General features: G+C 39.9%; 4 protein-coding genes and 1 long non-coding RNA gene across 18 annotated transcripts in view; 2 read left to right on the forward strand and 3 right to left on the reverse strand.

Moving 5' to 3' along the window:
- The window catches only part of tbc1d4 (TBC1 domain family, member 4), a 35391-nt gene extending 26707 nt beyond the window's left edge, over positions 1 to 8684 (reverse strand). Inside the window, exons 1-2 of one of the 4 annotated variants that reach the window (XM_088315134.1) lie at positions 8335 to 8683; positions 7796 to 8239 (exon numbers count right to left, since the gene is read on the reverse strand). In XM_088315134.1, coding sequence (XP_088171260.1) covers positions 7796 to 8233 — 438 coding nt within the window. In that variant the 5' untranslated portion in view covers positions 8234 to 8239; positions 8335 to 8683. Of the gene's footprint in view, positions 1 to 7795 lie in introns of all 4 variants that reach the window. The other 3 variants (XM_088315135.1, XM_088315137.1, XM_088315136.1) reach the window with 3 other exon arrangements.
- A 1609-nt stretch (positions 8685 to 10293) lies between these two features.
- commd6 (COMM domain containing 6) lies at positions 10294 to 13960 on the reverse strand. Of its 2 annotated transcripts, none has more exons than XM_088314245.1 (8): positions 13639 to 13960; positions 13176 to 13234; positions 12994 to 13059; positions 12827 to 12903; positions 12666 to 12753; positions 11763 to 11843; positions 11532 to 11684; positions 10294 to 11461 (listed from the first exon to the last, which is right to left on the reverse strand). In XM_088314245.1, exons 1-8 carry the CDS (start codon positions 13655 to 13657, stop codon positions 11411 to 11413), a joined length of 594 nt encoding a protein of 197 aa, XP_088170371.1. In that variant the 5' UTR covers positions 13658 to 13960; the 3' UTR covers positions 10294 to 11410. The 2 variants fall into 2 exon arrangements, with proteins under 2 accessions (XP_088170371.1, XP_088170369.1); XM_088314243.1 differs by lacking the exon at positions 13639 to 13960 and adding an exon at positions 13468 to 13590.
- A 237-nt stretch (positions 13961 to 14197) lies between these two features.
- Positions 14198 to 17599, forward strand: uchl3 (ubiquitin carboxyl-terminal esterase L3 (ubiquitin thiolesterase)). Its single transcript, XM_088315139.1, has 9 exons — positions 14198 to 14333; positions 14518 to 14529; positions 14702 to 14830; positions 15150 to 15306; positions 15815 to 15900; positions 15980 to 16027; positions 16120 to 16195; positions 16955 to 17013; positions 17088 to 17599. Exons 1-9 carry the CDS (start codon positions 14292 to 14294, stop codon positions 17175 to 17177), a joined length of 699 nt encoding a protein of 232 aa, XP_088171265.1. The 5' UTR covers positions 14198 to 14291; the 3' UTR covers positions 17178 to 17599.
- On the reverse strand, positions 15853 to 19639 carry LOC148323276 (uncharacterized). Its single transcript, XR_015846487.1, has 3 exons — positions 19470 to 19639; positions 19062 to 19131; positions 15853 to 15965 (listed from the first exon to the last, which is right to left on the reverse strand). It is a non-coding gene; the product is annotated as an uncharacterized LOC148323276 (long non-coding RNA).
- The window catches only part of lmo7a (LIM domain 7a), a 59806-nt gene continuing 55836 nt past the window's right edge, over positions 19404 to 23373 (forward strand). For all 10 annotated transcript variants that reach the window (XR_015846486.1, XM_088315125.1, XM_088315129.1 and 7 more), the window contains exons 1-2: positions 19404 to 19550; positions 19704 to 19938. Coding sequence is in view for 9 of the 10 variants with exons in the window: in XM_088315125.1 (XP_088171251.1) it covers positions 19870 to 19938 (69 nt within the window). In the remaining variant the exon portion in view is untranslated. The remainder of the gene's footprint in view (positions 19551 to 19703; positions 19939 to 23373) is intronic.

Raw genomic sequence — 23373 nt, forward strand, 5'->3', positions numbered from 1 at the left:
GGTTAAACGGGGGCTGAATGTGTTTGAGCCACATTATGAAATCCTATCGTGCACCCACTTGAGTGAGATGATCGAGCCCAATCGAATCTTTGGCGGCAAGATAAAACAAAAAAATGCAGACAAATTAACCCGGGTGCCCTCTTTTGCACTCACGACAAACGTGTGGACCTCAAGAGGTACCGAAATGACATCACAGCGGAGAGAGACGAGGAAGTTTCATGCTGCAGACACGCCACATCGACAAACACACAAATCTGGCGCATGTATTGCCAGAAGTGGTGACTGAGTGGACGACAGAGAGAAACAATTCCGATAGCCCATTCACAAAAGATAATGCTAAATTATAAAATCAGGTGTGCTTTGCTTTTTTTCTTTGCTTTATCAATGATGTGGACATAGGCTAGGTTCGAAGTCACACTCCATGTTTAAAGGAAGTGGATGTACCTCAAAATGCAGTTTGAGGTCTTTTTCATTCATGGACGATGGTATCACGCCTCATATTGCATTCATAGTTGAATTCATTTAATTTAACGGCTATATTTGACATTTTTGCCTAATACACCATTGTCTTCAAATTGGAAAAAAAAATGGGGTAATCTCTGAAATGACCCCAATGGACCACGCTGACCAATCCAAGCATCTGGCTGGGAACTTCTAATCTAACCACTGACACGTGAAAATACCATCATGAGATCTAGTGAAATTAAAGCCTGAAGTTACGCTCCTTGTTTATCAAGGATGAAAAAATATTTCCTGCAAAACGATAACATAATTGCAAGCATGGGACTGCTTCCTCAGTAAGATTGCAATTCTGTTGCACTCTATTAAAAAAATGTGTGTGTGTTGTATCTGAAATCTAAAAATAAAATGTTAAAAACTAGGTCTGCACAATATATAGAAGAAAATATCATCTTTGCAATAATGGCACATGCAAATGCGTACCGCAAAGATGTGTGATAAAATAATACTTTCATATGGAATTGTATGTCTGGATCTGAATCGGGCCAATCAGAGGCAACTCTAAATGCAACTCTCCAGCATGTCCTGGATCTTCCCTGGGGTCTCCACCAGGTATAACATACCCTGCACACATCAACAGGGAGGCGACCTTAATAGATGCTCGAGCCAACCTCATCTTGCACCTCTCAATGTGGAAAAGCAGCGGCTCAACTCTGCCCAAAAAAATGATGACCAAGCTTCTCACCCTATCTCTAAGGGAGGAAACCAATTTCTGCCGCTTGTATCAGGGATCTTGTTCTGTTCAACGACAATCAACCGGTAAATATGAACCTGTCGAGTTCCATCCTTCCCTCACTTAAAAATAAGATTGGATTACTCGAGTAATTGTCCACCGTGTTGAACACCAACGTACAGGCGTCAAGCCGGGGAAACAATTAGTAAGCCCACACCTGCTCGGCGCCTCTCACAACTCCAAAGAAGAAGCGAAAGAGTCGTGTGTGGAGGCGAACCTGACTATATCGAGTCTGAACTTCTCAACCTCGCACACCAACTCCGGCTCATTCCCTGCCTAAGAGGTGACATTCCACATCCTTAGAGTCCGCTTCAGTAACGAGGATTGGACCGCCAAAGGCCCCCCCCCGGCCTTTGGCTGCCGCCAAGCTTACACTGTACCCAAGTCCCTAGGCACCTCCCACAGGTAGTGAGCCCATGACAAGGGGGACCCACTTCCATTAGATAATAAATATTTCTTTTTTTTTTTTTTTAGAAGCATCACCCATATCGAATATTTTTACAGTACAGTTTACAGCCCTATTGAAAACGTAACGTATGGAAACTTTTGGGGCACCTTGTATGACTCATGACGGTGAGTATAATTCTTTCCCAATGTGAACACTGGTGCCTTAGTGTCGCTTTATGGCTTAGAAAAGCAAACACTATGATTGATGCACTCTCGAGCACTGCAAAAATCAATAATGGCAAATGGTCATCTGCAATCAATATGTGACAGCCAAACATGGACATTTTTTGTCAAAGGTACTGAAAAGTAAATTCCCTGTCTCTTTGATTCCCACCTACTACAACTAGTCAAATAATGGCACAGGTTGATGTTTTATCAGCACCATAAAGCCAAACCACTTGTAATCACAGCAAGGTGCAACACGTCATGGAGATTAGGTCCAATTAGACTTCTTCTAGTGTAACAGCAACAAGTGAAGGGTAAAGAAAGACTGCCTTAATGCAGGATAAATGTTTTTAAATCATTAACGTTTATGAATGTTTCAGACTTAAAACATCATACCGGGAAATAGTTTCTGAACCCCGCCTTTGCTGGGTTGGAGGAGGAACGACTGGCGCTCTCAAGGCACTTGAATGCAATCATGTGTTTGCACGACACTTATGGAATCTTTCCACTGCTTTTCCATCGCCCTGATGAGGGCAAAAGTGACCTTGAGTTCATGTCCCATTTTAAAACAAAACAAGACATTATGTCACCTTTAAGCAATGCAGGATGGCAAATATGATTAAGAGGCCCCAAACAACATTTAGTACAGCTGCAGAAAAGATTGATATCCAATATAAAAGTTGTATCAAAAGTAGTATTGCCTTTACAAAGATAATACAGCTCATTGGGTTGGAAAAATGTATCTGTCTGCGCCACGAAGAAGTAACACCTAGGTGCAAAAAATGTATATTGAAATATAAATGAATTAATTAAACACTACAGCAATCTTATTTTCAGAGGGGGAGTTGCAATTTAAGAAAAAAAGTTGCAATTTACTGAAAAAAAATGTAATTATTTCCTGCATTTATTTGTCAAAATCAATTGTATTCAAAGAAGAGTTTCACTTTTACTATGCACGATATATTACTATTAGTATAGTGAGATTATTATTTTTACCTTTCATTGTATCACACATTTATTCTCTATTCTGTTTGCTGTGGCCATAACACTCCTTGATGAGATACAAATAAAGATGCAGATATTGGATTTTCTACTCAAATTTGCAAACTACAGCTTTTTTTTTTTTTTATGGATGTGTACAATTAGTTCCAATTCAAATTAGGAACAAACTGCCTTCGTGGAGGTCTGTACTCTACTGGACGGTATTCAAAGCTATCAGAATGGCCTGGCAATAGAACAATACAGTTGTCTGTGTTAAATTTGTCTCAGCAAAGCTGTAATATTGTGCCAGATTCCGAAATTGGGTAAAAGGTTAAGAGTCCGGGTAACTCCGAATGGCTTCTTAGATGTCGCTGCTTTATTCATTCACGATGATGAAAAATTCTCTACAAAAGGCATCTGTTAATATCTAACTACAGCAACTTTTAATGGCGTTCTGTGAGTCCCACGTGGACTACATATTGCAACAACAAACCCTCGCATGAGGTTGTCTTTCAAGTCCAGCAAAGCAGCCAACCCTGTCGAGCAAGGCACAAGCACATCTTGTGATTACAATGTGTTCAGATTCCCCCTCCAGTTAAACATTAGGTTATTCAACCCCCTCCACAAATGTTGTGATATATAATGAGCTCCATACAAGCAAACAAACTGCTCAGACATGCTCTCGTCTCAGGTTTAAGGCTAATAATAGGTCTGGAATCATGCACGTCACCCTTAAAATAAGCAGGCCAACACAATAAGAAGCACACTATCAGGAACAGTTAAGGCACCAATTAAATCCTGTACATGTGAAAAGTGCACGAGTGGAATGGGAAGTGCATTCCAAGCGGTCCACCCAGCCACTGACTGCCAAACCAGTTTATCTTGCGTAATATCGCTCCGATAGAGGTACGTGCAGCAATACTAGGAAATGATAGGTGAGACTCCTGGAAAGCGCCCATGTCTTATATCTGCCATGGCTGTGTTGCTCTCGGCCATCCGTGGCTCACACACTTCAACGAATTCCACAAGAAACGTGATAGAGCGCAAGAACATTGGAAGGCAGCACAAAACGTGACAACGCGATGTGATTTGAGGAGAGTCGGGCGGCGGGGTGGGTGGGGTGTGGGGGCGGGAACTGGTGAAGTTTCCCCGTTTCCAAGGAGAAACGGGCAGGAACTTGATGGTTCATGTTACAACATGAAAAAAAAAAAAACATCTTGTGAAACGCAGTGTCATCTGAATCGCAACAAACCCGCCCCCCCCGCTAAAAAAAATGTATCTAAAATAACTTGCAAAATTACTGTTATTTCCGCCATGTTTTATTTATTTTTACTAGGCAGTTTAAATCAAAGTTTGATAAAATCAGATCAATCATTTTGAGTAAGTGCTATGATCATTAGAATGTTTCGGTCCACAATTGCATATTTGCTTACAATTTCTTTATGCTATAAGAGATTTATGGAAACACTTGTTTTAATTGTTGAGAGAATGTCAATGCTAACGTTCACGAGCACCAGACATTTTAACTTCTTGTTGTACATGCCAGCAGAAGCACCATTGAACATTGCCTGCTCCGAAATCCAGCTAGTCTCAAAAGTCCAAGATGATTATTAAAATCAGGACGCATCTCTAAGGGTTTGCAAGGTGTCAGGTTTTCAGGATGTTTGCATCTATATTCGTACGCTATGTCCTTCCACCTACATTTGTACGACCCTGACTAAACACAAACACAAAGATCCTTGATGACGGCTGACAAGCGTGTCATTTAAAGCGCCTTTTAATCACATACAGTAGATTAATGGTCTTGTCTAAAATGTCTTTTGCCATCAAGTATTTAGGGCACCAGATGACAAAGCTAGCACATTGGATTTTGAGACAAAGTTAATCCTGCTCTGTGCCGTATTTCCTTATTGTGAGATCACAAAACAATACACAATAGATGCCACATATGAAAGTCATTCAATTCTAGTGCCTCTCAAGTGGCTTGTAATTTGCGGAGTCATAATCTAACGCTTGGTTCAGTGAGAATTTACAGCGTTTATATTGCGAAAGGGTTCCAAAATTGCCACAAGGTACCGTCCTACTTCTTGGCCCACTTTCATTTGGTCGCAGTTCGCTCATGTTGAGTGGGGCTGAACATATGTCTGTCTTTACTTGTGACACTTTTCCACTGCGTACCACCTCTGGCTCGGGGTGGTCGGGTTAAAGCAGTATCGTGGGAAACTGACAAAAACAAACAAAACAAAAAAAAACGTGCCACGTTGAGCGACTGCAGCGGTTTTAAATCCTGGAGCCCTGGATGGCGAGTTACCTGAAATAGTGTTTGCTTTTGCCAGTGGAAAAAGCATCAAAAGTGAATACAGACATTGTGAATCTGTTGACACCAAGTAGGATGATTCAGCTTAGCGAGCGCTCCCTGAATAAAAAGGCTCCTAAATATCTTGACTTGCATTTGAGGGTTACTGGTCGCTGTAGTGCAGAAAATTTACTTGTGTGAGTTGGAGCTAGCCATCCATTGATTGACAATTGTTACTTCTGCTTTACAATAAAACGCAAAAACATAAGACTAGAAGACGCGATTGCAACTTTAACCACTATAGAGATTTTTGTGAGTATCTTTAAAGGGAATATACCGTATTATGAAAAATGACTTATTAAATGCTTCTACGCAGAGCAGATAGGCGAGAGACTCGCAAATGCAATTAATTTGCAGTGTGGGTGCGGAGGAATGAGAAAGGGTAATAGATGTCATATTTTGAAAGGTCAAAGCACTTAACTTTGAGTGCTCTGATGTCAAAGATAGGATTGCTATGCTATGCTATGATGTGATGTGATTTAACGAACCAGCGTTCATATACAATGTCCATAATCCATTTTCTGTGGCACGCTAGAGTCAAACCTACCGCTTGCTGCCACATAACTTTGTGGTCCGCTTCAGTATAAAAAAAAACAACAAAAAAAACACCTCTGTCATGATTTCTGCTAAATGGATTTGCCTTTTTCATCTTGGAAGAAACGCCACACGGCAATCAAAACTTTTCTTGACTTTGGAAATACTTATTTTTTTAATATCGTCTTTGTTTTGACCAAAAGTTCTATATTTAGATGCATATGCTATTTGTAGTTCACATTGTTAGCAAAATAGAATGTAGAATAATTATGCGTGCAATTGTGCAAACACAATATGATGAGTGACTTATACATTAAATATATATGGTTTTCACCATAATAGTGGACCACTGAGGAAAAAACAGAACTACGGTGTGGCGGAAATTTGTTTGACACTCAACCCTCATCTCCACTTTATTTAAAGAGCACTAACAAAAAATGTATTTAAAAATATAGAGCTGTGCATAAATTAAAGTCGCAAATAAAACATCTCTACTTGAGCCTTCGGGGTCATGGGTGAGCTGTAGCTGACTTTTTTTTTAGAAAAATTAAAAAAGTAACGAAATATATATATTATTTTTAAAGTCTCTAGCGTGTCACTCTTGGGTATCTTCGTGTAGTCTGAAAATGTTTAAAATTGAGGCCTGTTGCATATTGCTGCTGTAAGAATTGAGGGTAAAATACAAAAGTGCACGGAAATTTTGAATCAGTGCACAGACACACAGAAAATTTGGATTGCGCACCAAAATCAATGTGCATTAGTACGTCTTGAACGAAACTCAACTGTTGCTCCATGTTAACGTATTAAGTGGATTCATCGAACTGATTTGTACATTTAAGCATTTCTTAGTTTGAGTCAAGTCGCGAGTGAAGAGAGGCCATGAAAGAGAGGCAGCGCTCATGGGCAGTTCTGTCTTGCTATGATGGCCTATTAAAATATGTATTTTGGAGCTAGGTGATAAAACAATAAACAGGTTTGCGAAATAACGTTTTCATTCGAAGATACGAGACAACAGTTTCATAATGTGTATCTGTCCAAGTTTTGACAGACAAACACAAATAGCCAATCTATGTGTCTGGAATAGAGCCACGCCAAGTTAGGTTGACACACACCGTGAAGTAGCAGCTATTTGCAACAGGGGTGTAAGTTTATGTACTGCTACAGTGGGAGAGCACTGAAGAAAAAGAAAATGGAAGATACAGCGCAAAAAAGTCCATCGAGGCACCTTTACTGAGCATCTTTAGAATTCTAACAAGAATGACCTAACCTTCAAGTACTTCCTGGTCATGTGGCTCGGAAGTGTAAGTTCATAAGCAAAAAGGAGACTCTAAAGAGGCCAAACACTGACATATATGGACAAATTAAAAAACTGGGCTCAGACCTGGCCTGCCACATCAATTGTTGCTGCACACTGAAGAAAATATAGTGTCTACCTTGGTTCTTGAGAAATATATTTTTTCTTTACATTTGTCAGAAGGTTTGTGGCAAAAATGCATTTTCCCTTTATTTTGTGCAAATAACCATTTTTCTCACAAAATACCTCTAACAGAAACTATTTGAATAATAGTTGTGCACTTGAACATTTGGCTGGCACTATTTTACAGGACTTCTAATGTCAAAGTCAAGTTCTGCTAATAATAACAACAACAATGAAATGCAGGGGCAATGCACAGGCAATATGATGTCACCAATTAGACATTTATATGGGCTTCACAGTCATAGCAGCAGGGAAAACCAGAACAACAGAGAAAGTTGAGTTTGACGGTCCTTATTTGGAGTTCGGTATTCAGTTCATCTAACTTGCATGCTCTTTTAGTGTGGGAGGAAGCCTGTGCACCGGGAGAATAAATACAGTCCTCACATGAAGGTTAGAGTAGAAATTCGAAAGCCAAACCTCAAATTTGTGAGGCAAACGTGGAAAACATGTAAACCGCTCATCCACTGAGCTACCCACATGCAGTGTATGCTCTGATAATCGTGTTCATTCTGACTAGGGTGCTGTGTGGGTGGGTTGGGGCTAAGCAGGGTGGGTGTCAGAGGCGCATGTGAGTGCATGGTACCTGATTGGGGTCACTAGCCTTGAACACGTGACAGGACATCTCTGCTTCGGGGTTGTCGGGGTGGGCCCGCAGCAGATAGGCAAAGTAGGTGAGGTCGTTGCTGTTGTGCATGAAACGGGAGATGTGCTGCGCCTTGTGCTCGAAGATAAAAACCGAATAGTTGTTATTGGAGGAGGAGGACGAGGAAGAGGAGCACGGCACGCAGCGGAGGAAAGGGCTGTGGAGCACTAGCTGCACCTCCCGCGGCTGCATGGCGGGACCGCAGTCGCCCCGCTCGCACCTCCGCCGGATCTCGGCCACCAGCCACGGCAGCATGGGCAGCGTGGTGCGGCGGTCCAGTACCGACCAACCGATGTAGGTCAGCGGGAACCTCTTCTCCGGCATGAGGCTGCCGTCCTTCTCGACTGAGGGGGTCTCCATGCTGGACAGCTGTGACATTTAAAACTTTCGGGCAAAAAATAAAATAAAAATGTTGCCACTCCCCAAAGGCGCAAATGTGGCGAATTGTCATGGAATAAAATTATCAAACAAAAACGCACATTTTAGTTTTCCTGTCTTCCTCGTCTTCTTGTTTTTGTCCTGACAAGCAAGCTAGAAACGTGGCTCTGGAGTGGGCCAATGTAAACACAAGACTGTGCTTACTTTCTCCAGGGGCGCGTCAGACTCCCCACATCCCGCCTGCACACGAACAGAACCAGCAGCAAGTACATGCCGATTCCCCTTAAAAGACATCTGAAACGTAGTTTGAAGGGCCGTCTTTCCTCTTGTCTCGCTTTCTTTCCACGCAGCGTCTTTCAGAAGGGAGGTGGAGCGGCCCATGCGCCACGAGGACCCGCCCATCCACAGCACATGTGCAAGCTGTGGGTGGGGCCTCCGTGTGGAGAAACGTGACAGCGCAGAAACTCGACAGGGAGTACCTTTTCCACTTGAGGGAGTGAGTTCCCTTCCGTGCCAGGGTGTCCAACAGGGCGCCTTTCTAGGGACCTGAATTTTTTTTTTTTGTGAGTGACTATGTTAAGGTTAGTCATATTGTTCAACTCCATTTGGAGATCATTAAATAATTGGAGGACTACTTAGGCATTTCTCAGGTTATGCGGTACTCAACCCACGCCGTTTCGACTTTACGATGCAGAGTCTCATCTGCCAATTTAGAATCACACTGCAGGAAAATCAGGGGATTTTTCCTGTATGCGACCTGCACCTGATTTTTTTATGACGGTCTAAACCGCTCAATTACAATTTCTTGAAATCCAACCTGGGTCGCTTTGATATGTGATCCTAGATCGGACATGTATCGGATTGTTTGCAATGTGACCGCAGTCTGGTCCGAATGAATCGGACCGAGACATCACATGTGCTCCGCGTCGGCGGATACACAGACTGCTTGGGCGGGATGTTGACTGTTTGATTGTAAGTGATTTTGAATAACGACATTGGCTTTAAAGTCAACTTGAATTTAATTCCAGTTTTAACATGAAGCATAAAGTGGACATTTGTGGTGATAGTTGTAGCCACATAGACGTCAGTGACGTGACGTCATCTTAAGTGACGTCTCTATGAAATGAGATAGAAAACCCTCACCTCATTACCCCAAAATACTCTATTTCTACCTCCTCCCAAATTGACAATAATAGTATCAATGATGTTCGATGGGGGAGACCCCCACTGCCTGTCTACCATGTGCCATGAATCCAAGGCTCCCTAAAAATAGCAGCTGCAACCTTATCAGCCAAGACATGAGATTACTCGTGCTTACCCAACTGCCTGCCCGCTTCTTTATGCTTCGCAAATATTGCCATAACAAAAGATCAGGCGTTTACTCTTCACTGTTTTTAATAGCCCAAAGCAGGATTAATGAACCCCTACTGTTCACAAATGGCAAAGAATTGACACCCACCCCTAAAAATATTCAGAATTCCCCTTAATAATAGTTTGACCCTAAATGCTCCACAAACTCTGATCAAGTCATTTTAGAAAATTACCCTTGAAAGCCAACGTCTTTCTGTTGAATTGATTTCTAGAAAATGCAAGGATGCTTCCTACCCCAGGAATTGTGAAGTATGCACATATCGACATCAGGCCAGATTTGAGCGATATAAAACCTTTGTTGTAGCCGTACACAATCAGAGGAGCAGCTGATTGTTTTGTTTGTGTTACCAAGGCATTCACAGTAATAATCTGAAGAGATTCCAACCGCAATGTTCCCTTTCAGTTAATGTAGGTTCTTTAGTTCTTCTCATGCTTCATTCTTCATGTTGTAGTCTGGATGCCCAGTGGCCTCACGCTGCCTCCCACAGGTCAGTTTTAGTGCTACAACAGACATCTGTTTTAGGGGAGGAGAATAGCCTGGTTGTCCCCCCACTATACATCATTTCATACAAATACAAAGGTTCAGAAACTATGAGCATTTTCCTAAAAAAAAAAAAAAATGCCATAAATAGTGTTGTTTTGAATTTCTCATCTACACGAGACGAGGAAGAAACAAGAGGCTTAAAAACTTTCTGAGATTAGTCTAGGTCTTATCACTTTAAAAAGTAGACTTTTATTTTAAGTAAGTACAGTAGTTTCTTATTTACACATCAACTGATGGCAAGCTTTCACTTATGGGATCAAACTAAAACAGTAACCATCCAAATGCAAGGTCAGCAATATTTCACTGCTGATTTTGAGGAATGAGAGCAACATTCCTCAGATTCCATCTCAAGGGAAAGTATATCAAGACCATCCAGCAAAGTAGGAGGGTCATAAACTAATAAAAAGTAGTGCTTTCCATCATTTTCGGGTACTTTCTATACTAACCAGTACGTCAACGATGCTAATTTACCACTCCCCAAAAAATTACAATTGCAACCCTGGCGAAAATGGCACGACAGGTGTGCCAATAGGTGACATGAAACGGGTGCACAAACCCCACCTACTTTCTGAGGCAGAATTGGAAAGATCAGGTCGACTAGCCTGCACTTGTGCTTACGTGTATTCCACAACACCGGCACATACTGTCGATGTGAAGATGAACACCTGACACTCACTTCACCGTAACCGTCATTAAAACATAAGCAGACAGCACAGAAGACTGAAAAAGGTCATGTTGATTTATGTATACAAGAAATAAAGGGATTTCATTTTATAACCACAAATGATATATATTGCTGTCCAGTGGAAAACCATCTGTCCACTAAAACCAATTGAATCATCCATATTGTTGTGCATGTACTTTTAATTAAACTGCACAGCTATGTAAATTTATTTTCGTCACTCTACATTGTATCTCCATTCCCCGCCTGAAATGACCTTAAAACATGCACTTGAGCTTCAAGCCACACCTCCATCCTTTGGCCTGTTTTTAAGATGAACAAAGACTGAACACACTGTGTCTTTGTCTTAATAAAGAAAATACTGAGAACCTTTGTTTTGTGCAGATGACTGGCAATCAATTTCAATGGATGTTGCTTCATTTTAACATCATATTGGATTTTTTTTTTTGACTATTTGTAAGGTCTTTTTATGAAATGTCAGAAATGTGATGATACGGAATGGCATTTATGGTTTATAAAGCGACTCAACAGAACAAAATGCGAGTCAACGGTAAACACTGGCATGTGGAGTCACATGCCATCATATAGTCTCCATGGCAGCTGCCAGCTCCCTCATCTGCTTGTGTAAGTTCTGTGAAGAAAGAAAAGTTTGTCATACAATCATAGCGGAATAAAATGATACTGAACATGCTGGTGCATACTTGAAACTGCGGGACGGTCATCTCAAGAACCTTCTGGCTGATCTGGCCTGAGGGCTCAGCGATTTTTAGCAGAATGGTCACAAAGGGCGAGTTTAGAGCACGGCAGGTGTCAGAGCTCACCGTCATGCCCAGCTTCCATTGTATGTCCACGAGCTACAAGCAACAACAACAACAATGTAAACATGCAAGTTCACGAGTTGCACTTGGTTAAAATGAGCGTGTAGACGTTACCCGACCGACGCTGAGAAAGTCTTGGGTGGCTTGCCGGCCTTGCACAGATTCTCCATGTTCACCCCACAATCTGCGGAGCACCTGAAGTAAGGAACAGACATTGGTATTGAGGGAAAAAAAGTGAAGGCATCTTGAAAGCAAGTGAGGTAAACTAAGGCGCCTTAATTACCAGCAACAGATGACAGCAATGTTGTTACCAACCTATTGTAGTCCAAATGGACACTGAAGTTAATTCTTATATGTACTCCATGTGTGGAAGAAAATTAGTTCAAGAAATTAGTTATTTACACTTACTGTTGTTTTGTGATGGGAAAAAAGAGGCATATAGTTGAGGAAATTATTTATTCATCTTTTTGATTCAACATGAAACTGGCTCTGTTCTGTTGTTCTTCTGGTGTCTATTGTGCATGCATTTTGGTTTGTGTTATAATTTCCTGCTAATTTCTAAGTATTTTATTTATTTATTTATTACACCATATGGAAAGCACTTTGTTACAGCTCCAGCTGTTATGAAATGACCAATATAAATAAAGTTGTATCAAATCGTATCGTATTGTATTAACTGGCTTCTTTTTGTAGGAGACCATAATTTGGAAAGACACAAATTCTAATCCAGTTTTATTTCATTTCTAATACACTGCATCTAGTTTTGTATGATTGCCATGTTTTATTTTTGCTTGACCGAGCCTTTCTGATTCACTTTTTTTTTTTTTTTTAGATGTTTTTGTTTTTATTTGGCTAGTATTGTGTGTTTAACGTAGGGTCTTAGTTTTTACTGAAAAAACTAATCTGCCAGATGGTTTCTTATTCAGTTTAAATTCTGCCAACTAAAAGTGATCTAAGTTTGAGTATATTAGCCAAATGACTGCTTCTCTTTTCTAAGGTCGATAAAAGACATAGAACCTGGAGTGAAGCTTTGGACCACTTTTTGCTGCCTTGTTCTAGCTTTGACACAAGATCGTCTGCAGACTGTTTGCTCTTCCCAGCAGACCTGCCAATTATAAAATATTGTCTTTAAGATCCTTTACGTATTTAGACAACTGTGACACTACCCTGAGCAGTACCTGAATGTTATCAAGAGGAATCTGATGATGCTCTGTAGAGATTCATGGCCAAGTGTGACTCCGGCTCTCTGAAATATCTGGGAATAGCATAATAATATGTATAGTACTCTGTCACAAAAAGGAGATACTGCATTTCAGCACATACTCCGGTTAGTGTATTTTCTCACATCACAAATTTCTGCAGAATCAACTCCCTTTTTCTGCCCTTGCAGATAACTCAGGATGTGCTGACACTGGAGATAATAAAAAAAAATAATATGTAAAAGTGCGACAACACATTCTGATTCAAGTCTGCTAAAACCGATTTCTTTAGGAATGTCGGAACATTTCTGGTATCATATGTACTCACGTGTTCTGCCAATAAATCCGGATTTAGTCTGCAGATGTTCTCCACAACGATGTCCGTCCCTTACGAGTAGAGCAATGAAAACACAGTTACCATTGACATTTCCATGTACCATCAAACATTAAGTTACACCATATAGCTAGCTCGCCAGTCCCCCTGGTTATGTTGCTAAGATAACGCGATACAGGAAGTTGCCAGAAACATTATATGTAAACACAAACACGGCAGGTCACTTTTAGGCGAAAACGAAAACTATTAATTCACGTATTTATAAAGGAATAATTATTTGACAGACCAAGAGAGTGTTCAACGGACGGCATCCTGGAAGTTCAGTTTTGCTCAGAAATGTTCTCCGAGTGTCAATGATGTGACAAACATCGATGTAAACCACTTCCGGGTTGACACGCGAATCAGTAAACTCGTAAAAAATACATTGTGAAGCAATAAACGACATAAGGTTACTTACTCTGTATGTGCCCAACCATAAAGACGTTCTAAAATGCAATCTACTTCCAAAATCAACAGTTTAGGACAATTTGATCTCATTTTATAGAATATCTCTAACAAGTCTTTTTTGCCCAGATTGAATTGAATGGCGCCCCTGTCTGACGTCTGTGCAAAAATGCAATACACAAAGAATCTTAGATTGCTACACGTGTGATTATTCAAAAACGATTTTTTTTAAGAAAACTTAAAAAATATCTATATTTCTTAATATGACTATTTCGCGTCAATTTATGTCTGCAAGGCATGTTATTCGGACGTGAAAGCAAAACTGCACCGAAAGCCAGCCCTCATTTCTGGACTGTTTCATTCTGTGAGTGGTGTTGTGTGTTTTAAATGGTAGGGGGAAAATGAATTATTTTGTTTAAAGAAAGTAATTATTTAATTACTCAACGGGAAATTACTTAATTAATTTAAAAAATGTACTTAATGCGATTAAATGTGTAATTATTTCTGCAATTTCATGTATAACAGAAGCTGACTCCCCTCTCGATATTGTTAAATGTTGAATGAGGTTTACCGATCCGGAAGTAGTGCCCGGCTGTCAAACTCGCTTGGGAGAATCTAGTTTCTTCTCTCATTCTTGCAAGGAAACTGACTGAATTTGCTTTCAAAATGAGCGCCCCAACTTGGTTGCCTCTGGAGGCTAATCCCGAAGTACGTGTTGATGTTGGTTTAATGCTAAAATTTGAGACACATTTGTCTGACAAGAAGACACAAGACATGTGCGGGCTGGCTACCTAGTGCTAGGAACCCGCAGAAAAGCTAATGGCATTACAGTTGTTGTGGTCATGTTTACGAATGCTTAGCTAATGTGTATGTGTCTTTTTTGTCTTTGTAGGTCATGACGAAGGTGAGTGTGGCTTTTACTAAATTAATGTGTTGACAAACAAGTTCAAAAGCCACCTGGAATGTGAAATAAGAGGCCTTAAACAACGATGCTGCGTTCAAAGAGTGACTTGATTTGTTAGTTGGCATCCATTGAATGACGTAACATGAATTAAAAGTTAGTATTTTGTACCTAGTTCGTCAGCTCATTGGGCATGAAGCAAAGCTGGCAGTTTGGAGACGTATATGGATTGGATCCAGAAATGCTCAGCATGGTGCCAAGGCCTGTTTGCGCTGTGCTGCTCCTCTTCCCCATCACTGAGAAGGTAAAGTACCCACACACTTTTAGACTTGCACAGTCTAATGCAGTGGTCCTCGAGGGCAGGTTTTCCTCCTCCGACACACTTGATTCAAATGATCAGGATCATTATCAGGCTTATGAAGAGCTTGTTGATGAGCCGATCAATTGATTCAAGAGTGTTGGTGGAGGGAAAAATATAAAACAAGCAAGATAGCGGCCCTTGAGGACCGGATTTACCCACCCCTGATCTAATATATGGGTGCCAAATAGATACTGGAGCAATTTAGTTGGTTTAAGCATGTTCTAGAAAAGATTTAATTTATATTTTTTTGCCTGTGAACCAGTATGAAACATTCAAGCAAGAAGAGGAAGAGAGACTGAAGGCACAGCGGCAGGAAGTGTCCTCCGATGTATATTTCATGAGGCAAACGATCGGCAACGCCTGCGGCACGATAGGACTAATTCACGCAGTAGCCAACAACCTGTCACACCTGGAATTTGGTGAGTTGTCATTGGTCCAAGACAATAATTAAAAATGGCAACATAGGCCTCTTTCGGACAGCGAACCTGCAAAATTGCAGTGCTGGAGATGTAATACTAACTACATGTCAGTGTCTGGCATTGGTTTTCAACCACTGCTCCTTTCTCTTGCCTCCTTTCACGACTCCAATATTACCTCAGGAGACTGAATTTAGACAATGTGTCAGTGCCGATTGTAAACATAGCAACATGGGGAGAATGTTGCTACGCCTAAGTAGGGGAGGGGGGGCATTGATTTTATTTCCTAATTCCAGGACCACATTGTCTTAGTCATTTTATTTATTCTTGATTACTAAACATTAAATGAGCAAAACCCATTTGGAAACGCCTTGATGGGAGTACAGTCTGATATTAAAGGATATAGTTTTCCGCAAATGATCTGCAGCCAGATTGGCATTGCAAATGATGAGGTAGACATCAGTACTTCACCATGTTGCCTACACATTTTTTTTTCCATTTTTCTTTTTAGATTCAAACTCAGTTCTGAAGAAGTTTGTCGATCTCACCTGTAAAATGAGTCCGCAGGAAAGAGCTGTCTTCTTGGAGACAGATGAGGTACTCCCGACAGGAACATGCTCGCATGTATTTTCATCAATGGCATCCGCTAACAGGTACTCCTTCTGTTTGTCGGCAGAGTATACGTGTCACACATGAATCCAGTGCACAGGAGGGACAGACTGAGGTGTGTTTTTGGTTTTGGTAATGAATTGGATTTGATTGAAAGCGTCTTGTGTTGTTGTTTTGGTTTATTTATTTATTTTTTGTCTTTTGCAGGCACCAAGCATAGATGAGAAAGTCAACCTTCACTTTATAGCTTTTGTGAACGTCGGAGGGCAATTGTATGAATTAGGTAAGGTAACTGCAGTGTCGATCCAACGCCCCTTAACTTATACAAGATGCTAATTGACCAACAGTTCCATAAAAAAAAAGAAAAGAAATAAAATATACCTTTAACCTCTCACAAAATTTGACTTAAGCGTGTTGATCATCCAAAGATAACTTTTGCCACGTGATTTTTTTTTCTTTGAAAATATGTATTTATTGCGGCACATATTCCAAAAGAAGGAACATCTTTAACAGAGTTTTTGTTAACGGACGATGATGAATATGCGCAGGGGAGTTATGTGACGTAAGCGGACTCGCTTAAAAGACTTTAGGGTCACCATTAACATATCGTCAAATTTATATAGGATTGTTTTTATAAACTGCGGTTTACATGTTTACTTGTGTTGAATTTATTTTTACTTGTGCACCAGTAAGAATGTTAACAATTTTCAAAGTGAAAAAAGATTGGAAATTAAGAAAGGATTTAGATGCAGACAGCTTATTTCTGTATGGAAAATACATTTTAACAAATCACTTTTTACAGTTTACAGTGAGTAATTTACATTTACACGGAAAGAGTAAAAGAAATGAGCACGAGGCTTTTACACTGTGACATTTTCTCGCATGTTTTACTTTTTCAATAAAGCTGAGTGTTTTAAAATCCTTAACACCTGTTTAACAGTTTATGGTTAGATATTCTGAGATTTTGTTATTTTCTTTTTCCATAATTCCCAAGGGCTTGATTTTTGTCAAATTTACTCAACTGTTTTTATTTTTCATCTAGATGGTCGTAAACCCTTTCCAATTCTTCACGGGAAAACAACGGATGATACTCTCCTTGAGGTAGAATGAGGCCCAAAAAAAGAAAAAGTGTCGTAAAGAGAAAAACGTCCAAGCCCAACTCTTCTTCATTGCAGGACGCTTCGGAGGTTTGTAAGACCTTCATGGCCCGCGACCCGGAGGAGGTCCGCTTCACCATCATCGCACTCTCCAAAGATTCTTACTGAGGCGATCCCACGAGCGGAGGGAACATTTTTACTGCCAAAACAAATTCTCAAGTGCTGGCTTTATCTGCAACTTCAACATAGCTCAGATAACGATTCGCAGGAAGCTAATGAACATTTTTCCATTAAAACACGAAAAAAACTTCCATTAATTACTTTGCCGAAGTTGGATGAGATTCTTTGGGAGATAATTCAAGTGCTAGCTTGTTACCGCTCTAAAATGTTTACAAAATTCACCACATTTTTCACAGTGTTGGCGGCGGTTTCGGCCACCGAAGACGGCGTTATGAAGCGCTTACTAATCAGGCATGTCTCCACCTGGACGCCAGGACAAATCAAGACTTCGTGTCCATGTGAACGGTGCCTGTTTTGTTTTTTTGTAATCATGAAAAACACTTCTCAATTAAACGCTGAAATGAATGACATGTCTGTGTTTTAACGTTTCTCTTGATGAAATTTGGAGTCACTTTAAACAAGCATGTAGAAGTAATGCAAAGGAAACCAGAATACCCTAAATCTTGAATAACTTTCTACTGGTTACAGTTGACCCCCACTGACATTTGCCCCCATTTTTCATGGAACCTGTATATTGAATTTTTACCAGTGTTTTACTTAGTTTTTTTTGTTTGTTTATTGTTTTTCTTCACCAATACATTTCATTGAACAACAACAATCACTTCTACGCAGAGTTTTGTGATTCGTGGCAGGCCTGTCTCTATCCCCAACTCTCTCTCTGCTATGATATTAAGATTCATTATTTGGAAAATCCTGAATTAACCTAAAATGCACTGTAACCTTTACAAGTGAACTTAATTGTGTATGACTTGCTGTTCTCTAACCTGCAGCTGAAAGGTACAATTCTCAATGTTTGATCTATGAATGGACCGATACATTGCCAAGGATATCGAATGACACTTCCAGTGTCACTTGCCTTGTTGCAAATTGCTATGACACACCCACAATGGCGAGGGACTGTTGTACTAGTAATCGTTTGGGGATGTTTTGCTCTTATGATGGCAAAATGTGAACAGCATGATGGATAGGACTGTGTAAATACCAATTGCAATTGGACGTCATTATAGAATGTATTGGTCCATTCAATGGTCAAACACTTGTGAATTTTAGAGACCATCAGGTTTTGCATCAAGTACTGAAATGAACAATTAGACATGTACGTTTAAATGTTTACAGAAAGTCAAAAAGTTCCTCTGTAAAACTTACAGTGCATTTTAGGGTAATTCTGAAATATCACCAAAAAGTTGAATGTCCCAACCTTTTTGTCAATACTGTATGATATATACCATTAATATTTACCATGAGATGTTTTGGCAGAAAATAAAATTGGCACAATAGTGACTATCAAGAAGTTTGTTGATTAAAAATGTAAAAATGACATTTTGTCAATCCAAACTGTTTAGTTTAAAACTGGGATTTTCACAAGTCCTAACAACTGCAAGAAAGAAAATCAAGTCAAACTATCCATCCACCAATCATGCTAGTTGGCAGTCCTCTCTGTCCAATAAAACGCATGCATCTTCATATATATTTTGACTGTCAAGCTAGTTTGTTGGTACATACAATGGCCACTTAAATAACTTCAATGGCTGAAGGTGGTTATACATTTAGAAAAATATTGAAAAAAATAATGAAAATCAGACATTTAATCAGAGTACCACATTTTTAGTATCATTAGCTTTTTTTATGATTATAATTATGTCAGACCAGAATTATCAAGCAATGCCTGATTATTAATATGTTAATTTTAAACACCTAGCAGTGCGGTGTTACAGCTTAGCTCAACATTTGTTAGGCAAAATCAGAAGCTGCTAACTCTATAATGATGATGATAATGAATACTATTGCGTGCAAGAGTGCAGCTCTGCTTACCTTTTGGTTTTGACAACACTGTGCTTTGATTTGTCCACGTTCTCAGTGTGGGCGTTACAGCGCTGTCTCACTTTGTAACAGAGGGAGAGAGGAGAAAGGTTTGCTCATCGACACATTTTAAAAATTCAGCGAATATTAATAAGAATTGACGGACTGATAGGCACTCCAGAGATCCAACTACACTTAGTATTCTGTAGACATTAAAAATGCATTTTCCAAAATGGATCCCCCTTGTTAAACTTGACTCGAGTTTGACATCATTCAATACGCTTCAGCTTCCACAGAGTGTCGCTGCAGGGATAAATTGTGTGCCTGTTTCTTTTAAAAGAAAAAAAATCTCTGCAAGGGAGACTCGAACTTTTCTTTTAAACTATTTGTGAAGGCGTATTAGTTGATCACAGAACTCACCCATTTAAGACCCTTTAACAGAATCCGTTGAATATGGTCCGTGACTTTGACGTGACTGCTGCGTGGGAGAACAAGAAAAAGGTAATGATAATCCAGTACAGTACTTGGTGTACAGGTGTGCCTGTCTCGAGCCGTGTGATCACGTGATGTGATGTAAAAGAATGCGTGACTGTTCCACCTTGCACACGCACAATAGAATGCGTTTAACTGTTTCTTTTTTGTTGTTGTTCACAGCGAGATTAGCAAGTATCACCTGGTTGGTTCACTCGGCGAGTTTCAATCGTCGAGGAGAAGTGAAGGGAGTTCAGTACAATAATGTCCACGTCTTTGGACGTGTAACCGCGAGTTCAACCGATTGAGGCTCGGTTCAGTTGAAAGAAGAACGAGACGTTTTGGTGTGATGGAGTGGCGAGAACAAACCACGGCGAGCTGCCAGGACGCGTACGTGGAGGCTCAGAGATGGATCGAAGTGAGTGCACGCGTTTTTCTTTTGGTTATTCTGTCATCGATGTTAATTACATGTGGTCAGAGATGTTGTCTTCATCAAGAAAAGGAAACATTTCACACTTGTTTGGCGAGTTACAATCTTAAAAGTAAAACTAGAGCAAAGTGTCACATGTTGATGAGTCATTGAAATTCACATTTTATTTGTATAATGCATCTCTGGAACAGAACGCAAATCTTAGTTTTGGGTTCAAGAGATTCAAGATAAAAAAAAATGCATATTATTTATTTTTTTATATAGCTTCAAAGCATTGCAACAAAAGACTCACATTGCTGTTTTTAATTATTGTTTAATTATTTAATCATTTACAGTTAATTTTAGATTTATTCAAGAGAGCCTCAATTTTTGTATTTTTTTTAAATATTTTTGGTGTTTTTGTGTTGACTGTAAGTCTTGGCCACATATCTTGAGCAATTTATTTATATATTTAATGCAGCATCATTTAATAGCAACAGATCATCTATTCCTTCAGGTTCATTTTATAATGATATTAATTATTTGTGGATGGATAAAGGTGATCCGGCATTTTGCATATTTGTTTTTCAAAAATTAATCTGATTGCTCTTAGTTTTTAATAATTTGTGGGTGGATTATTATTTTGAGTTGATAACATATTGGCGGATGCTGAGATTAATTTAGCCTGTTGCTGTGGACGCTGCGTTAGCTGTTTACTGTATATACTCCTCAGTCTCCAATTTGCGGCAGCGCTTCGTTTTTTTATTTGTTAGTTTTTTGCTGACCTTTTTGATAAATCGAACTTAATAAGTAATTATTAGAAATTCTTGTTCTTTATTGCTATTGTTTGTCTCACTCCTACAGGTCTGTGCAATGTGACACATTTTTCCACAGTTTCTTGCATTACTGTTCCCTGTGTACCAGCCATGTTATTAGCTTGACACCTGTCAAATGTCAGCAGCACACTCACTTGTTGTGTACAACCTACTGTATAAGGCACAGAATGTGGGTTCCTGAACCTACTAACCAAGTGCCATTTCTGTGTGGGTTAGGTTTAGGTCTCCTCCCAGTTGTATGACAACTTGTAATTATGTCCAATTGTTTGAAGTAGTTATCTTGGTGGCGGCACTTGTTTTGAAATGGCTCCAAAAGACTTTTCCAACTTGGTCAAGCTCCTGCTGTCCTTCTTAGATTGTCATTTAGGTCTTTGGACTTTTGCCATTGTTCTGTGCATTAGTCGATATTGTATATCATTCCAATTTATTCATTAAAAGTTCAAAATTAATATGACATTTATAACCTCAACCTCAATCGTTTCCGTGTATTGGAAGTCTGTTACAACATGGCATATAGTAGTGTGTTTTAATGTCGCTTCACCAGTTGGCTGTTTTATGTCGCTGAAAAGATGTCTCCTCAGTCATCACACATATTCTCCTCTCAGCAGGGTGTCACGCTGCTTGTGCACAGCTTTAAACTCAACAAATATTGTTCCAATTTCACGAGGTGGGGGGAATGTGAATGGTTTCAGTGTGACATCAGTGTCGCACACACTGGCCCATTGTAGCTGGCGGGCACCAAGATGCTAAAAAGCAAGACCACCAGCTTGTGCAGGTAGCAGGCAAAAAGCCAATGGACAATGATTGCGGCTTTAACGTGAGAGGGCTGGTGGGTACGAATATTTTTGGGTCCATTGGCTGCTGAATGATTAACAAGCTGCTCGGCTTCCCTCAACTTGAAACAGAGGTTTGAGTGTTGTGGTTAGTAATGATGGCGGCAATGTTAAAAAGTTATTCTTAAATGCGCTTCAGCTTGTCACATGGATGCCATTCCTGCATTAGTGGCCCCCAGCATGGCATCCTGACAAAACGAACCATGAGGGAATAGCAAGAGTGCAAATAATGTGTTGAAAGATGCCACTACACCACAATCTGGCCACAAATGACATTTTTCTGGCATTTTTAAAATATATTTTACATAAAAAAAGAAGACCACAGAAATTACTCAACAGATTGGAAGTGTTGCCCAACTCAGCTACAATGTTTTCCTTCATTCTTTGCATACGCTCTCATTACTTTAGTCTCATTTTTCATCTTTAGTCTGAAGTGAAAAACATGTTCCATAGCACAGTAACGTGTCTAATGTCTTCATGTTGGTTGTTAAAGACTTGCAACTCGTCTTCCTCTTGTGATTCATTGAGTCACATGATTCATTAACAGCTGAGGCTGTGTGGAACACTTGTGAGTGTCATTTAAATCCATGAAAAAGCACAATTTGAAGATTCTGTACCTTATGTGTAGTTGGCCAGTCAGAACATACGGATTACTCCAGTTTACACTTCAAAGGAGAGTCCATGTTTTTTTTTTTCTGGATATGTAAATAATCAAATAAAAGTACTTTAATCGGGGTACTGCTATGACTCCATGCATGTTTGGACGCCTATCACTAAATACTGGGGTATCCCTACTGTGACCATCGCCAACCTTTTTTTACACACGCGCTGGTTTCACAAAGACATATTTTGATGGACCAGCGTTGAAACAAATTGACGTATGCCCTGGACTGGTTGCCAGCAAATAGCGGTTGTTTGGTCAGCTCACTGAAATATTTTTGCTCAGTCTCTGTGTGGCAATGCACGGTTGTTGGGGGCCCCTGTTTAAGGTTATTGAACGGATAATCACCAGCCAGCTATTGACTGGTCTGGCTGGAGAGTTGAGCCTTCATGTCAATAAAGGCGTATGCCAAGAATAGCAAGCTGCATACGATCGCGTAGAAAATAGAAAGAAAGAAAACAATGTGGTGAAAGTAGCGGTTAAAATACCTTTGATAGCTTTCTGGAAGTTTGTTTTACAATGTTATTACAGTGTGTGGTATATATTGTAACTGCCCTCACACTTCTAGTGGAATATGATTTGACTTACTACAGCAGATGGTAGGCAAGGTACGGCCCTGGGGCCCCATCTGGCCTACCCAGAGTCTCTGACCGGCCCTCATAGTGACCATCAAAGTATACGTTACTTGGTGCTTTTATTTTGAAAATTTTACTAGGACGCTAGTACAAGCAAGGCAGCAAGCAAGTGCTACCTCTCGTATCTGAAGTGTTGCCAAGTTCTCGATGTTTTTGCCATATTTGTGGAGGGGAGAGGGTCAAGAAGATTTGGCCTGATAATACTGTATAAAAATGTACAATTTGATATACAGTACAAATTACAAGTCATCATGATATCATCATACATCACTGTCAATAATATTATACTTAACGCTTAGATATTTTTCTGGGTGCCCTGACAACGTACGTCTGTTGGCAGTTGGCGCATTAAATTAATATGATATTTTTTAAAGTGTAATTATGTCATTTTTTGACCACTGTTAATTCTGTTTAAAATGTATATTTCCCAAATAGCCCCAAACCCCGAAAAAAAAGCCCTGAGCTGATTGAAGGTTAAA

This window comes from Idiotropiscis lumnitzeri, chromosome 14 (genome assembly GCF_059441095.1).
Source record: "Idiotropiscis lumnitzeri isolate Australia: NSW breed Sydney's pygmy pipehorse chromosome 14, RoL_Ilum_1.0, whole genome shotgun sequence".
Taxonomy (NCBI): Eukaryota; Metazoa; Chordata; class Actinopteri; order Syngnathiformes; family Syngnathidae; genus Idiotropiscis; species Idiotropiscis lumnitzeri.